Genomic DNA, 17,531 nt, shown 5'->3' with positions numbered 1-17,531 from the left:
AATCATATGTACTTTAAATCATGGATCCATCAAGGTGACCCCTGTTATTTTTGCTGTTTGTCTGCAGAAGCTTGAAAAATCTAACTTGGATAACTGGGAGAACATCAGAGGACCCAGTCTGTGGGAAGATTCCAGGACGGTTCAGAAACAACGGCGGGAGGCTCTCCGTCTCAAGACTGAGTGACTAAGAAAGCCGCCTTTGGTGCCTCTGGAAAAAAAAAAAAAAGTCAAAAAAAGTCTCAGGCTGGACTGTCTTAATTTTTAATCCAGTGTCAGGAAGAGACATGGGAGCATTTGCACTGTACAATTCAGCTGGTGTATATATAAGTGACTGTGAGATCAGACCAAAAGGCACTGTATTATATGAAGCTCTTTGTTTGCATCCAATTGCATCCAGGCTGTATATGTGAATTTTCAATTAAAAAAAGCTGATTATTCTACCGAGAATATCCCCTTGTTTTTCAGTCTCTTACATTCAAAACTGCTTCAGCAAGGAATAACATTTCAAGAGTCACTTGTCAGTACCAGAAGTTGTCATCCTAATGAGAACAACAGTGCTGTCATCTAGATGTGTGTGACCAGATAAGTGCTGCTTCAGGGAGCCCCTGCATGACTTCAGGCTCTTTAGCTTGGAAGGGACTCTACAGGCATATGAGCTGTTCAGAACAATGAGTCCCATTTTGGCTAAATAATACTCTTGTGTTTCATTTGCAGGGACTGCAAAAAGGCGTGTACTGAGTGTCAGCTGATAATTGGTCAAATAACTTTTGTTTAGAGGTGATTAAATTTCTGTGATTAGTTTATCAATACCTTCATGCAGGCTGGACCTCTGCTCTGGAACGTCTCAGTTTGAATTGGAAGAACTCTTCCTCACAAAGAGCTGTGCTGCTTCTCTGTGAGTAAATACTGTAGCAGAATCTTCTTGAACCACTACACAGTGGCAAAGCTCATCTTACAGGTATGTTTGTGCATCTGCATAGAAATTTTTTATGTTCCAGTAAATTCTTGTGAAATGCTTTTCTTTTTATATTTGTCTTTGTGTGCTAAATCTTAGCTGTTAGAGGGCATTGTGCTAACATTCAGGACCCTTCTGCAGAGAGAGTTCAATGAAGAAGCACCTACTCAATTTTTCAAATGAAATTAAGGTTTTGATAAGGTATGTAACAGGCTGGTGAAACTCCTCATAGGAGGAAAGGAGCAGTAGAGCACATATTGACAGCAGAGTCTCATTTCAAAACTCTCAGTGACACCTCTTTGTAAATCCTTTTGGAACTGTCTTTGCAAAAAGTGTTGCCTTACTCCCCTCCACAGGATGTGTCAATTGCAACCTGAATATTCTTTTGGACACTTTTTTAGGGTAGCCTCCTCATGTAGATCTTCTCTCAGCACTTCATTTCTTTAGACTGACTTTAGTGGTGAGGCCCAGTCTTTCACTCAGGAGGAAGAATTAACACTGATTTTTAGGGAGTTATAAAGGAATTCATAAAGCATTACATGAAATAGCTTAGTCCTGTTTTGTGCATGTTTTCTTCTGATAGAGTTGTGAAAACCATCAGAAAGTGGTGGATGAAATCTGGAACAAAGTTGGAGCTGTGTGTTAGTGTATTTCCCTGTTCAGTGTCATAGATATGTCTGCTTCTAAATCAAGTATGAACAAATTAAACCACCTAGGAGAGGAATAAGAGGAACAATGCAAGAGTAGGTAATAATAAATGCTATAGGGAAACCAGTGAAAAGCTAAAATACAGAGGCATTAAGCTGTGCTCAACCTAGACAAGGAAGAAATTGGTTTAATTGTTATGTCATTAGTCAAATAAAATATAAATATGACAGCTAAGGAGTAATTAATACTGCATAACTTGTTAAGAACTTTTTCAACTCTTAAATTCAAGTTCAGGTGCAGTGCCACTGACTGGAAGATTGATTATGCAAAGGACATCAGAGCTTTGGCTGTCCTGACAGCATTCTCTCAGTTAGCACTCTTGCTGCATCACTGCTACTGTTACAGTGGAAGCCAGACCACTGGAAATGTATCTTTACATTCCCCACTGGTGTGGACTCTGCAAATACACTGCCTTTTTGAGAGGATGCACAGCTTCCTTTTCCCTGCTTTGATTGAAGATGGGAAGCTGCCACTGCTTTGCATATGGAGAGGCGTGCTCAGCTCCCAGCTTGCATGATGGCTCACAATATGGACCAGCACTGCTCCTGAAATAAACACATGGCTTTCTAAGAACAGCATGTGGAGGAGAAACAGCCCCTTTCTCCATGGGAAGAAGCAAAGATATTTCTCTTACATGAAGCCCTTATCCATTTTCTTGATGAATAAAACACTCACTGAAATATCCTGTGTATTTTTAGGAATTTGATATTCTGCGAAGATTGTTTTGGGAATGGTCATCTCATTTCAGCAGGTTTGGAGTGTAGTTGTAAATAATTACTTATGTGGAGCAATTTCTTCTGTCCTAACTTAGGACCCAATCTTAGTTGATTGCTTATTGTGGGGTGCCCCCTCATTCCCGTTTTCTTAGGCACTAAATATTTCTGAGAGCATATGTGTAACTACCTTTTTGAAGTGGAAATAACCTTTTCCTCTCTGGAAAGCAATGGATTTATCTTAGTATCTCTGAGAAAAAATGATATGCAGTTGGAAAACTTTCCAACTTGCCCGTCTCTTCAACTTACATTTTAGAATACAGCCTATATCTGTCGATTGTCCACTAAAATAAAAACCCACCATGTTTTTAATGATGACTTATTTTAATAATTTTTTTTAATGTTGACTCATTTATGAATTATAAAAAATGCCAAACCAATAATAGCTGGTACAGAACCTGTACTTTTCATAAAATGGGAAGGGCTATTCCAGCAATTCATCTTCATTGCCATGTACTTGAACAATGGCTTAATGTTTTATGCTGTGCTTTTCTTACCCATTGAATTGGAAGTAGTACTTTTGAAAGGCATGTTGAGAGGCAATTAAGTCTCTTAAGTTGTCATGCAACCTGGAGTAGAAGGCACTCCAGAAATGTGGAGAATTATAGTTCATAACAGTAGCAGGAGAGGCAAACTGCAATTAGTTCAGAACTCATGCTCAGTTTGGCTGCTTATTTGAACTATCCTTTTGAAAGCCAGTTAGAGCACTTGTAGTTATCTTGAAGGCTCCTGAAGACAACTTTGTTCAGCTCCTGAACAAAGAATTTAGAATTATTTAGAATAATTCTAAACATCTGTGAGTGGAGGGAGTCAGAGGTAATTAAGTACAATTGTCAGTCTGAGACACTGATTGACACTTTTGCATCTTCTTTGGTAACTGGCATCCACAGATCTGAGGAGAATGAAAGCAAGGCTTTAGTGAGAGATGTGCAGTATTATCAAGGTAAAAGAGAGGACTGAAGAAGCCAGATCTTGTAATCAGTGTTGCTAAAATTAGAAATAAAAGAAGCAAACCTGGCTAGATGTCTGTGTGTATGTGGGTTAAAAAATCAGTTTCAAAATCCCTGTTCTGACAGTAAAGGAGAGGTGTTTCTCTCTCTCATAGAAACTGTAGCAAGGTTGGTCTTTAGGATCTTCCATAACAAGAAAAGCAGCAGGACACAGAATTGGAGGAAATCTGGGGCACCTGTCTCCAGGGACAGGGAGAGGTCAGCATAGCACCACAGATATGTGGGTATCTGCCTGGATGGTTCCTGGTGGCAGCTGTCTGCAGCTCAAAATGCTGCCCAGACCTGTGTGTGAGATGGATCCTGCTTATTGAGAGTTGTTTTCCTACTGTACTTTGAATGTGCAGATGTGTGGGTGACCCAAAATGCTCACTATCTCAGTTCAGAGATATTAACAGATAAAGGAGAGCCTTAGTAAAAACTGTAGCTGCTATGATGCAAAAAAGCTTTCAAAACTACTGAATAGCACAGCAGTTGAATTTTGAAGTTCCTAGATACATCTGGAGGAGCAGTTGGATGTTAAAAACGTACTGAATCAGAATGCAGAGAGCAATCTTGCTCATAGTGATCTTCCAAAGTCTTGAAAAAGGGTTCAGTACCCAAAAAAATATAGGTTATGGTGTAATAAGACATGAGTGATGGAGGTTTTAGATCAGAATATAGAATGCAAAGACTTCTGAAAAGCAACTTAAGTCTATCCCATCATCAGCTGGGGACCAGTCCCAAAAAGCAAAGGAAGAAATCCATTTCTTTACAGAGAAGCAGCAATTTAGAGAAATTTGAAGGTCAGTGTTCATTGGATGTTTTATGTGGACACTTTGTGTTTCACTGTGCTTGCCTGTGTATGGGTGAAACTCAAAACAATAGTTTTCACTGTGTGAAATAACTACACAGACCCTTGTAGTTCTTGATGATTTTGCATTTGCTCTGACTTGCTATATTTGCATTTCCAGCTTGAATCCAGGGCAAGTGTCATTTTATATTCTGTATTTTCCAGAGGCACTTATTTCTGCAATAAATGGCAAAGCCTAATATTACTCTTTGCTACAAACTATGTCCACTTGAAAAAAAAAAAAAGGCATGATTTGAAGTCTTAGGAAAGCAGAATAACTATTTTTACATTAAGATGGTCAAAGAATTTTCCTTCAAGCTTTTATGGTTAGAAGGGCTGCTTATTGCCAGTGTTTTCAGTGGAAAACCACCTTTCATCCTTCAGTGAAGTAAGGTTCACAAAAAAATTTCCACTCTTATTTTAGACTAGCTGAGTAGAAGCCTTTAATCAAGGGAAGGTAATTGCTTAGTTTAGGCCTTCATTTCTTACAAGGGCTTGTAACCAGACTCAGCCAACACACAAACAGTCTCTAGACTTAGAAACAAAACCTCCATACAGATGTTCTTAAAACTTGTACTCTCCTCAGGAGCCAAAAGCAGTCTTTCATACCACTGGAATTGGACTGACCATATTTTCTTGTTAAGCATGTGTTTAAATACATGTGTAACTTTCTTGCTTAACCCAGGCAAACAAAGTTTCACCTCTCACTGTTTCCATGCTGCCTGGGACCTGCTAAAATCAAATGCACCCAAAGCAACAGGGGGTAGTGCTGCAGAAAGGACATATGAAATATGTTTATACATTGCAAATGTGAATAGTATATGTGTCATAGTCACAGGTTCCTTGATCAAGGAAAAAAAACAAACACATCCAAAAAGTCCCCCAGAAATAAGGGCACACTGTACACTGCCAGTGCCTCTGTAGAAGAAATTCATTCCCTTTCACCTGGCATGTTTGGAGCTTGGCATGATGTGCCTCAGCTGGTGGAAAAAATGACCATAGCTTTTTAGCATGTCTGTTTCAAGGCAGTTGATGAGATCCTTGATGTTCAATACCAACTCCACTGTGTGTGTTCAGCATCAAATCCATTATGGTATCAAACTCAAGGAGGCCTAGTGGCTCCCAGGATGATCCCTTGAGCACCAGGGGCAAACCCATCTCTGCTACAGATCCATCCTCCCTCCTCTTTCTGTCCTGTCTTCCAGTGTTCCTCCCAAAAGGTAGCAATTCATTCTGTGAGCTGTTCTTTTCTAAGGTAAAATGTCACCTTCTTTTTTTAAAGTTCACAGTCTACCATGAATTGAAGAATAGTTGTTTCTAAATGAATTTGAATTTAAAGCTCAATGTAAGCTCAGAACAGAGACCAGTATTACATCTCTGTAAGGATGGCACCCAGCATACACTGGGATCTCTTTTTATCTTCAGATACACAATGCTGTGCTCTCTATTTTATGTACAAAGGAAATTAAATGTACTTTTTTCTTTAAAAGATGAGATCTTCATCTATCTCCAGCTGTCAGTTCCTAATAATGTTGCCCAGAGAAGTGTTATCTGTGATTTAGTGGCTTTACTGGACTATCTTTTGCTCAACAGAAAACAGCAGAATAAAATTTGAGCTTAATATAGCTTTTTTCTTACTCCTTCTGAATAAACAGAGGAAAAGAGGAGAGCAAGAGCAAAGAATCTTCAGTTCCAGAATCAATTTTCTTCTGCTTTTTAGTAGATAGGACATTTTAAGAAAGGAAAGGAAGGAAAGTAGGGAGAAAAAAAAGAGAAATATGGAAAGCAAAAACGCTTAGGGACAAAAATAGTAATAGAAAACAGTATTTTTTCTGACTGGTCCCTCTGGATAGAATAGAAAGGAAACTTATTTTTGTCTCAGGAAAAACTACTGAGCTCAAAAAATACTCAGGTCCAAATGAAAAGTCAGGTATAGTATTTTTCAAGTTAGTGGCTTTAGAAATATTTTTATTTGGATGAAGTACAATGTTTTATTTGGTTTTTCGTGTTTTTCCATTCTTGATTCTTCTTTGTCAAGTACCTTTACTCTGAAAATGAAAAACCACCACTGATCTTAAAAATGTAGTTTTGACTTAAAAGATTGACAGCACAAAATGCTTCAACAGTTTTCAAAACTTTTCACAGAAAGTGTTCTCAATAAGAGTAAATCTATCAAAAATAGGTCTTTCTCAATGAACAGATTGCAAAATGTCAATCAAGCAGATTTTTTAAAAAATATCTTTTTCAGGGTTCACCAGTCAGTTTCTCTGTTAGTTGGTGAGTGCTGATGCTCTTTACTGATGGGGATATGACTGCACACCCTTGTGGCTGTGCCTGCCAGCCTTCTCCTCACCAGATGTGCACACCTGCATTCAGAAAGTGGCACTCTTGTAATTCAACAGAGCATTTCACTGCTCAGTAACTTGTAAAAAAAGACCTACCCCATATTGCATTCAATATTCTGCTATGCCAGGTAATGACAATGTAAGTTTTACACCAACTGATAGTTTTTGAGTTTCCTCAAAAATTAGTTCCTTTTCCTCCCTGCTTTTGCTAATTCCACATCCTAAATTTGTTTGTCCAGTTTCTGTTAAATTATGTCGCTTTTAGATATTCAAACAGCATGCTCATATGTCAGGATACATTAAGAAGAAACACAAGATTTTTCACAGTGTAAAAAAAGACATCACTGCTGCTTACATGCTTCAGGGTTTCCATAATTTTAAGTTGCATGTATAGCAAAAAATAGGCAAAGATGGAAGTACTGCAGTCCTACACATGTTAAAGTGTATTTGAAGTGTCTACAGTCCATACAGTTCAGGACTCATGTCTTACCATTATTTGGCTATCCACCCCACCACCACAGATGCTCTTTTGCCTTGCAAACCTCCTGACTCAGATGCAATTAAAGATGTGATTAAAGATAAACATATATTTTCAGCACAAAAATCTGAGATTACACACTCCCTATAATAGGCCTCTTGGGCTGAGTGCTCCCTGAGAAGTACAAACATCCTAATTGGCTGTGCTGGAATAATAGCAAAAATTGTAGGTCTTGTTTTTATCATCCCTCAAATCAAGATGAACTTGAATACAGTTTGATCAAATTTTTAAAAGTTCACCCTAGCCCTCATATGGGTTTTTTGGGAAGATTTAAAAGACAGTTATGACAGACAGTGTTTTGCAACTTGGCTTAGAGAAGTCATTGCAGAGAAACAGCTGGGAATATTCACTGTATGTTTTTGTTAATGTAAAACCCCCTTTATTTTAAATAATCAGAAATTGACACATCGTAGGTATTTCTTTGACTGTTTGAATTTTAGTATATCTTCCAGGACCAGCGTAGAACATGCCCATTTTTAAGTGGGCTGAAGTTTCTGACTTCGCAAGAAAAAGCTGGATATGGAAACTTGTACTTTGTATGGACAGACCCAGTTGGCTGGGCAAGGATTTGGAAGATGAATAGGAGAAGAAGACCTTTATCTCCTATCTTTCATCTATTCAAGAAGATTTCTTAGCCCTGTAATGAATTATTCACAACAGAAATTAAAAATTGAGCAGTCTTTGTCCCTTGAAGCTACACAGGGTTGTGCAGTGTTACCTGACAGGTCCATTTTTCTCACACACACTGCTCATGATCTTAAAAGTTCTGTCACTGGTATGCACTATCCTCTTTAACAGCCACTGTACTCACCTACTCCATGCAGTCTTTGTGTATTTCCCTTTCTGTGTGTTCAGGTAGTGCCAAGACACGAGGGGGAGAACAGGTGTTAGTTCTGCACTCTGCTTGGAGATGCTGTAATCTAGGAACTGCTGCAGAAGTCGATGAAGGTGCCTCTGTGCCTTGTTCTTTTGCCCTTGGAGGATTCACAACTCTGCTTTCTTTGCATTAGGGGTGTAACAGAAGATCTGAAATTTAGAAAATACATAATACCTTAAACCCATAATCCTTACGTGTACATATGACTGTAAAGCTGTTTCTTAGAGGGCCTGCATTATAAATCAAATAAACGTGTAGATAGAAACACACATATTTAGGCAGCCCCAAAGAATGTATTTTCCTCTCTGTACACTTACAGTGGAGATCTGGAGAATAGTGTCTCTTCACCATCAATGCCCTGCCAAGGTGGGGACTTGCAGGGATCACCTCTAAGAGATGAGGATGGTTGCCTTAGCAGGAGCTGGCTCTGTGCAGGGATTGGCTGCCCAAGTTGCACAGAAGAGACTTCATTTTCCCACTGATGTGTAGTAGCTTCATAGAAGTCAAGTGTCTGTGCAGACATTTACATTGTCACGTGCAGTGATCCTATCATTCGGGGTAGAGTCTGCCAAGGTGGGTGTTGAACTGTGCTCTGCTGCTTCCCCCTTCCACTGATCTTGGAAAGCACTTGAGTGATGAGTTTTGATCACTTTGCCTTTGTAAGTCTTGTTTTGGGTGAGCTGGATCCCAAGAAGTCTCCTCGTTTGGCTTTCATGGATGTTAAGGCCAAAGTTTGGGATGAGTGCTTGCAAAACCAGCAAAGGCCTGTGTACCTCTGCAGGTGGTTTTGGCCTGTCTCCCTTAACTCTCTGGTAACAGGATTACTAGCTCTGAATGAGTTTGAAAATTTGGCCAGCTCTAATATTGCCATTTTTTAAAAATTTATTATTTCTTCTTTCTCTTGAAAATTTGATGTGGTTCTTGACAGCTCAGGAAAAGATTCTCTCAGTAAATTCTTATTACAATGATCAATAAATATCTTAGTGTGTCACACTGGTGTTTAGATAGAAATTGCAATCCCAGCATTGCCTAGTATAGAGGCAATGTATGTAAGCTACCTTTCTGACAAAATTTGGAAAATCAAGGCATGGACAAAGGTAAAGTCATATTATAGACAGGACTGAATGCAGTCCTGTCTGCTGGATGAAATAAGGAAATACATCTTTCCTACTACAAAAGCAAAGTTTTGCTTAGACCATCCTTCAGCCAAAGCTCATGTTGTATGGGCAGTAAGGTCAGAGGATCCACAGCCTCCTCTAGGTCACCAGAGAGCAATAAAAAAATACTTTCTGCCATTAAAGATAACCTTGTGTACAGCAAGGGCACAAACAGAGTGTCAGCAAACTGGCCCTGTGAGACTACTTTATTGATGCTGCTTCAGGTGTCTTGCAACATGCAAAACAGCATTATTATTACAGTAGATAACTGCAACAGACCTTTCAGGATTATGTATTAAGAGCAGCAAGTCAAACACCATCTGCTTAACATGATAAATTCTAAGTATTATTCCAGAGAGGTTTGCCTGCATCTCCTCTGCAGAGGACATAGAGACAGCTCTAAGTCACTTTTGTCCTCAGCCCCCTCCCCATCATCACTTCTTGACCTTTTGGCTAAGATCAATTGTCATATCAGTTGAAGTCTTGGCTTGGGCTGCCTCTGGGGGCTCTGCCTGGCCTGGCAGCAGGCTGGGCTCAGTGACCTCCTAACTTTTACCCATCTGTAACTGTTATCATTCCTGCTCTTTAAGAGACCTGGCAGCTTTTAGAAGTCAGGTTTCGTTTAACGTGCCTTGCAAGTACAGCTGAAATGCATTGCCCTGAATTACTTCTGTTTCAAAAGGCAGGTGGGTCTTGGTGCTCTGGAATGGGAGAAACTGTAGTGTAGCTTGATTCCTTTCTGTTGAAAGCCACTAAAAACATTTATCTGCTACAGCAGAGTCTTTACTTTTTAAAGACTGCTTTGAGGATATATAACCCCAGCATTTTTGGAAAATAACCACAGGTAAGTCCTTTGAGAGCTTTTCATCCTTGCATGAATGGGGTTCTGGGGCCAGGCAAAAACATCTCTGATGTAGGAAGACCTTAAAATACTGTGATAATATGTTTGTATCTGTCTAGGTTTGTAAACTTCCTAAATCCAGAGCTAAGTATTCACAAGGGACACAGTAATTGCCAGCCAGACTTAGTGCCTGAAAACCTTATCTAATCCTGGCTTTTATACACAGATCTATTAACTTGATCTGGGTGATTTGTTATGTTTTGTGTTTTTCCCCAACTCACTTGTGGAACCAGAAATAACATATATTATCTCTAGAAGAGACCATCAAGTGATACAGTGTAACTCAATTAAAGGCATTTCACTCCAGCATTCCTACATCAAACGCAGTAACTGTAGGATATCTTCTAGTCTTTGTGTCGGCAGAGATCAATTAAAAACTCCACCTTTGTCTCTGCAGCTGTGCTTTGTAGAGGAGGTACATGTAGGATGCTGTGAATTTGCCTTTCACCTAGGGAGGGCTGGCCATGTGCCCTCCAAAGTCATTCTGGGTCAGCACCAGCCAGCCCTTTGCATAGAGAGGGATGTAGGGGATTTCTGCTGCAAAACACTCTGGCTGGCTTTTGTAGGAAGGCTGCAGTATCTTCTAGAGTGTTAGTGTCTCAGCTGATTTTTGTCTCAAAGATCTGTCTGGTCTAATGACACAAATTGTTGGAGGCCAGATTTTGTTCACTGTCTCTTGCTGCTATTTTTGGGATGTGATTTTTCTATTTTGGTTGGCTGGGTGTGGAGGGAGTGTTGCTATGCTTTAGGGAACACTGCAATTAGATTCACTCAAAACAATCATGATTAATAATTATGACTGGTTTGTTACTAAAAAAAGGAAAAGGTAGAAACAACTAATAAGCCATGGTTAATTTGAAGGCAATCTCTGTTTCTTTGAAGAGCTCTGAGCAGACCTAGGAGCATTTGGGCTCTCCTTAGGGGATAGGAAAGTCCTCATTTCTGTGCATAGCAGTCAGCCTTGCACCAGTAATCCCACGAGAATTTGGGAGAATCCCACGAGTTCTCTGATGGGAGAACCTCATTTGCCAGTCGGTGACGCTGCTTAGGTGAGTCCCAGATAACTGCAGCATCTGGGCAAATCTTAGCTGTGTTCCAAATAATTAGCAGACGTATTTGAATCGATAATGGCAGGGAAGCCAATGCAACAGCTTTCCCAAAACAAATCGGTGAATAAACACTGAGAATTTTCAGTCCAAGTGAAATCTGTTTACCCAGGATAGCTTCTTTCTTCTGTGAGTACATGGCCTCAGGCCTGCGATGTGGAGTAGGAGCTGTTAGTACCTGCGATCGCACTTCATTATCCCATTGAAGCCGAATAGAGAAGTGTCACAGTAGCCTGCGGCCGCTTGCCCGCCTGATGTCGGGGCCAGGGGATGTCTCCATGTCAGGAAATGGAGCTGGGAAAGCTGCTGGCTCGGTGCAGCGCCTTGGGCAGGACGGGCTCGCGTTCTGCTGGAGGCAGAGCAGTGGCCATGTGCGCTGGGAGGGCCCCGCTCGGTGGCGGGGAGCCCTGCAATGAATGCAGCGTGCAAATGCAATGAATGCAGCGTGCAGAAAGGGCCTGGCAGCGCTGCCGGCAGTGTCGGCCGTGCTGCAGCTCGGGGCCCGGCTCCTGGCAGCACCCGGACAGGAGGGCTGGCCGGGGCGGGGGTCAGCGGCGCCGTCCTTGTGGCAGCCGCCCCGCAGAATGTCTTCGGAGCTCTTGGAACTCTCTTAGTTTTTATTTATGTATGTACACACACACATATTATATAGTCAGTTCACTTTTGACTTTGTTTCATAGGAGCTGAAAAACTGTTTCAGTTGGTTCAAGCGCATGGGAAAGTTCCTTAAATAAAATAATCTCTTAAAGTATTGAATTCTTATATCTTGTAGTTGAAGCAGAAGGTCATCTTCTCTCTGCTTAATTTTTCTGTGGAGAGAATTCTTGTTTCTGATTTTGCTAAGGAACTTGCATCTGTGTTCCCAAAGGAGCGATTCCTTAGCCCTTAATACAAATTCTATACTTAAATGATCTCTCGATCAATAACTGCAGCATAAAGTAACATGCTGGGTTTGTACATAAAGATGCCTTCACTATGAAGTTGTTATACGAGGCTTATGTGCTCCTACAAAATGTCCACCTCAAAAAGCTTTTCTCATGTGTAAGAGTAAATGTCTGGTTTTAAGAGAATCAAAAATTTGGGGACAACAAAAAATGCTTTCAGTTGCCCTTTTCTTCTATGACATTTTGAAAATTTTGGAGTGTGTATTTAAACAAGTACCTTTCAATAGTCCTGTGCTTTTTGTCTGTACAAATCAGAGACATAAAGACATTTTCTTTTGAAAAGACAAAGAAAACACAATGTCAGTCTCTGAGTTGTGGGATGCTGACAGTGATCCTGAGTAGAAATGTTTGTATTTTCTTAATTGTCCTGATACAGAAGTATTTCATAGAATCTGTCACTTGAGGGGAAAATTTTCCCTCTAATAACTGAGGTCTTGTACCAGACTAATGTGTCCTGGTTTTAGATAAAAACAACCATGTTACTGGGTATTCTTTCCTTTTGATCCCCTGTTGTTGAGATTTATTGCCTGCCATTTATAGCATTTGCAGCTTGCAATTAAGGCTTCTATTTTGAATACCTAATGCATAAGCAGGAATTACCATAACTTAGTATTTTGATATGTCTTTCAAACCACAGCAAAAAAAAATTACATGTTTCAGATGTTACATAAAAGCATTTAAAGCTAGACGAAGTTTATAGTGACCTAATGTTATATGAATAAACTGTAATTTTATTAAATTCTTTCTCACCCTTTAGGAGACTTCCTCTGCAAAAAGTCTGTCTGATATCATCCATAGGCCGATTTTTAAATTTTTTTTCCCCAAAGAATTGTAAGTGCATTGAGCATTTGCAACAAGGAAAGTTTAATGTTTGTGTAGTTAACTCTTTGTTTTCTTAACTGCTCTTGGTTTTAAATGCTCAGCTGTGTGCAGGAGAGACTGATTGGGCATTCATCTCTGGTCTGGAATGAATCTTGGAGCACCTGATCTATGCATCCATGTGCCCTATTCCCTCAGGAAGGACAACTTACCCAGCCTGTGGACTGGCCCCCAGGGCTTTCTAGGGATGTCAGGCAGCTGACAGGGCCTCTGTGGTGTCCAGCTACTGGGAGGCTTGTGTTCTAGGGGAGTGTCTGGCTGCTGCACGTGTGATGAAGCTGGGCTCTGTGTGTCTGCTGTATCCTCAGCCTTACGGCAAGGCAGGGACTGTGAGCACCTCAGAGTAGCAGGAGTGGACAATAGCAAGGGCTACTGGGCTAGAGCACCCTTTAATCATGCTGAAGGGCTGGAAGACTGAAGGATCTTGAAGGCAGGAGACAGGTTCTCTCCCCTTTGGCTGGACTGAGAGAGTGCTGACTAATGGTCATCCAAACAGCTAGGCTGGATTCCTAAGTCTGAGCCTTGGTTGATAGTGTTGCATAAAAGGAGGAGATAATGAAAATAAAGCAGAGGTCTTGTTCCCCCACATGCCTTTCAGATTAAATCACTGTTTGTGGCTAACAGGAAAGCTGGAAATTTTGTTCCGCCAGCGACGGGGGAGTGGAATGAAAGCCCATGTGTATTTTTAGCATTCCTTGTAATCATGTCACCTTTTGAAATGAAAGCATCAGTGCATTAGACCGGAGAAAGTGGGGAGAGGACATCTTCTACCAAGAGAAATGTCAAGCTCAGGGTGGATTGACTGAGTCACACATTGACTGAGTGATATTTATGCTGGCCAGGACGGACCCATCTCCTTCCTGCTGCATGCCTCCTCCCCCTTTCAGCTCCTCAGTTTTATGTGGATTCCTCTATCATGCATCTCTGCTGGTTGTCTCCTCACACATCTCTTCCTAGGTGATTCTACCCTCCAAACTGTATCCAGCTGGAATAAAACCTAGCATGTGAAACATGCTTTGGGATGTTCACCCAGTTTCCTACCCAGAGGGTTGGCAGCCCTGGCAAGATGATGTTACATGCCTTGATGGAAGCTACTTAGCAACAACTTTTTCTTTTGCCTATGAAAAAATCATATCTAACACAAAGAAGAGAGCAGAGTATCTGTTCAGCTATGAATGTTTACTTGCTGTTCACCTCTGAAATGCCAATGAGCATTTGTGCTGTCTAGTTTGAACTGACTGTTGGCCTTGGAGAAATTACTGACGTTGCTCTTGAATGAAATTGTTCCTTATTTTCTAAGGAGGTAGAAAAAGTCTGTCAGTGTCTCCATTTGTAATTAGACACATCATGTCTTTGCTATACCCAGAAAAAAGGAGTAATTCCTTCTTATTCCTGACCTTTGGCTAGCCTTCATACACTGGTAAGAAGACAAAACCTAATTCACACTACCCAGAGTAACGATCCTTTGCAGTGGATAAATTCCTTGGTGCTGTTAGCAGGCAGCTCAAGTGCTTAGAGGTCTCTTGTAGCTGCTCACTCTCTGCCCCCTGGCTCTGCTGTGGCAGGGAAACGGGGGCACCAGCAGTGAGAATGAGAGGAGTGGTTGGCACTTGCTTTGAGCACATTATTCAGTGCTGGGTATTTACCCTGCAAGGTAAAGAAGCGTGAGGGATACCAAGTGCTTGAGGAGCGTGGCTGCCACATGTCCAGGCATGTATCCATTCACTGCACTTCTCTGTGCTTTGGTGAAGGTGTCATCTGTGGCTCAGGTGACCTTCCTTACTGAGCAATGTGGATGTGCACTTAGTGCTGTAATCCTTTTAACAGGCCCTGTTGTCACAGAGCTTCCTTTAGGTGCCCAAAAGTGTCAGTCAATCTTCATCTCTTCCCTGTTCCTCCCTCCACTTCTTCCCTTGTGTGTTGTATTAATTCCCTTCTCCACAGTACTGGGAGCAGAAGCGTGTTGTTTCTGCAGTGTGCCAGAACTTTGGTCTCATGTTTACTCTTCCTCCTGCTGCATGGAAGCCACCCATAAGATTAATTAAGCCATGGTGCTGGCTTTCTCCTCTTTCTTGTATATTTTCACTTGATATACTGCTTTGTGACTTGACTGAAGGTAGAAATGGAAACTTCATGCTAAGAGTATGAGACTCCTTGAGAGCAGCCAGGTCACAAGTCCAGCAAGCAGGCACCAGTGGAGGGAGCTGGGCTGGGCAGCAGCATGGTCCCCCAGTCTCTGTGCTGGAGAGCTGCTGGAGCCATGCTAGCAAGTAGAGAGGTGCAGAGTTGCTGGGTAGGCTTTAGGGCTACCCACTGCAGTGTATGAATGGGACTGGATAGCCTTCCTCAGCCTGCATCTGTCCTCCCACCTCCCTTCTCCCAGTAAAAGTGCGTTATTTTCACCCAGAGCTGCTCTCTTGGAGACTTGAGCTCATAGTACAAATTTGGGGCATGCACTTGTGTGCACATCAGTATGGTGCCTTGCTAAAGCATCCCCAGTGCCACCCGAGCGAGCCCTCTCTGGCTCCCCAGTGAGTCTTGGCTGAGTTAGGGAGCAGCCCTGTGTACACATAAGCATTTGCTTTAGGGACTCACCCATCGGTTAAAGTGGAATTACATGCTTAACTTACTAAATTACTCTAGGCTTTGCTTAAGTATATAATTAAGAATTATGCACTCAAAGATAACTATTTGTAGGGTTGGGGGTTGCTATCCTGCTTCCATTTCCCTAAAACCACAGGCAAGTTCTTGTGTTCTTGTCTTTTTCTGCCTGGGCAATGTTTCCAGCTGGGGTTGGAGTGTTAGGGAGATAGGAGGAGGGACAGAGCACACAGACCCATAAGAACACTTCATTGTTCCGGGAAACCACCTCAAACCATGGGAATATTTCAGAGATCCAAATATGGCTGAAGAAGCTTATTTAAATGTTGCACAGGGCCAAATCCTGGCTGTCCTCCAACTCAAAGTCTTTATTCAAGGCATCTTTCCCTCTGTGGGTGGGTTGGGAAGGAACTGGCGGCCATAGTTGCCCTCAGCCAAGCTACTGGAAGTCTTGTGTCCCAGAACTGCCACCTGGCCAAGGACTCTGTGGTGTTCAGCAAGCTCAGCTTTGCAGACCAAAACCCTTTGTGCACCTCCCCTGCCAGTGGTTTCTCCCAGCTCTGTCAGCATCCCAGGGACAGCACTGGGGCAGGGCAAGCTGCACCTCCCTTGTGGTTAAACCAGCATTGAAGGCTCAGAACAAAGAGGGCTGACTGGGCCCTGTGGCCACAGCCTCCTCCTGGAGACACCCATCTGCAGAATGAGCCCAGTATTGCAGCAAGGCAACCCCCAGCTGGGTAATAACGTGCAATGACTCCAGTGATTAGAGAAGGCTGAACAATTGCTTTATTAAGCTATACTATATTATATTACATACTATACTAATACTGTACTCTATACTAAAGAAAAACCTGTGACTCTTTTCAGACAGTAACGACACACCTTTGACCTAACTGGTCAATCAATCCAAACAACCATCACCAGTGTCCAATTAAGAAATCCCTTCTTTGGTAAACAATCTCCATAACACATTCCACATGTGCCAAACAACAGGAACAGCAAATGAAGAGAAGAATTGTTTTCTTCTTTGTCTGAGTTTTCTCACAGACTTTCCCCAGGAGAAATCCTGGGAAGGTTGTGCCTGCTGCTCTCTGTGAAAAGAGCTGCAGCCACAGCCCAGGAAGACCATTTTGCTTGGGTTACCCAGAGAGCAGCAAGCAAGGAGCTCCTGTGTAAGAATGGGTCTGAACCAGTAACAGTCACGTGCAATGCCCTGTATCCATCAGCTCCTACATGCTGGTGTCTCCCAACAGTGCTTTTCAGAGGGAGAGGTTAGTCCCTAGTCCCTCTGTGATTTTGGAAAGCTTTGGGTATGGCGTGAGAGCAGTCAGAGGAAAGCTGTATTGCCTCCTAAAGAAAGGAGTGTACTCTGGTACTGCCCACAGCTATCCTTCATTGTCACCCCGCTCACCTTTCTTGTTTTATCTGCATGACCTGTATTGGTAAAGATGGAGAATGTAGATTAAGGAGTGAAAGTCCATCTAGTGTTTATGTGATTTTTAAATACAAGAGGCAGTTTAGGGGGTAGTTTTTCTTTATCTTCTAATCATTTGCGCTGCTTTTGCAGGAACAGTTTGCCACAGCTCAGAAGAGGTCTGCTTTGGACTTTGTTTTTGTTTGTTTGTTGGTTTGGTTTTGGGTTTAAAAACCCTTTAATAATATTTGCTTGCTCTCTGCGTTTTTTTCTTTGTTGCCCAGACTGGACCTGATCCTTTGTGGTGCCTCTTGCACCACCATCTTCCCCTTTGGGCTCCTCAAGGTGCTACTGCAGGCAGGATGTAGTAGTAGGTGGTTCCTGTGGGCAGCTCTTCCTCTGCCCCCATTGTAGGGGCAGAAAGATGTGCAACCATCTGAGCAGAGCTGAAAGAGATCTTCCTGTGTATGTGCTGTGCAAACAAATAGCAGGGG

The 17,531-nt window shown here is 41.9% G+C and overlaps 2 protein-coding genes and 1 long non-coding RNA gene across 13 annotated transcripts in view; 2 read left to right on the top strand and 1 right to left on the bottom strand.

The window, feature by feature from the left end:
- LOC135303095 (cytochrome c oxidase assembly protein COX16 homolog, mitochondrial) overlaps positions 1-447 on the top strand; it is a 45,788-nt gene extending 45,341 nt beyond the window's left edge. For 6 of the 7 annotated variants that reach the window (XM_064424399.1, XM_064424394.1, XM_064424393.1 and 3 more), the window contains one exon: positions 68-447. In XM_064424399.1, coding sequence (XP_064280469.1) covers positions 68-184 — 117 coding nt within the window. In that variant the 3' untranslated portion in view covers positions 185-447. The remainder of the gene's footprint in view (positions 1-67) is intronic. The other variant, XR_010364617.1, reaches the window with a different exon arrangement.
- LOC135303096 (uncharacterized) lies at positions 169-11,442 on the bottom strand. The gene is made up of 3 exons (XR_010364618.1): positions 8,353-11,442; positions 7,970-8,184; positions 169-1,573 (listed from the first exon to the last, which is right to left on the bottom strand). It is a non-coding gene; the product is annotated as an uncharacterized LOC135303096 (long non-coding RNA).
- SLC8A3 (solute carrier family 8 member A3) overlaps positions 9,885-17,531 on the top strand; it is a 134,917-nt gene continuing 127,270 nt past the window's right edge. For 4 of the 5 annotated variants that reach the window (XM_064424369.1, XM_064424367.1, XM_064424368.1 and 1 more), the window contains exon 1: positions 9,885-10,036. The gene's annotated coding sequence lies outside the window, so the exon portion shown is untranslated. The remainder of the gene's footprint in view (positions 10,037-17,531) is intronic. The other variant, XM_064424371.1, reaches the window with a different exon arrangement.

This window comes from Passer domesticus, chromosome 6 (assembly GCF_036417665.1).
Source record: "Passer domesticus isolate bPasDom1 chromosome 6, bPasDom1.hap1, whole genome shotgun sequence".
NCBI lineage: Eukaryota > Metazoa > Chordata > Aves > Passeriformes > Passeridae > Passer > Passer domesticus.
Note: the sequence above shows the minus strand (reverse complement) of the source record. Positions and strands in the feature narration are given on the sequence as shown.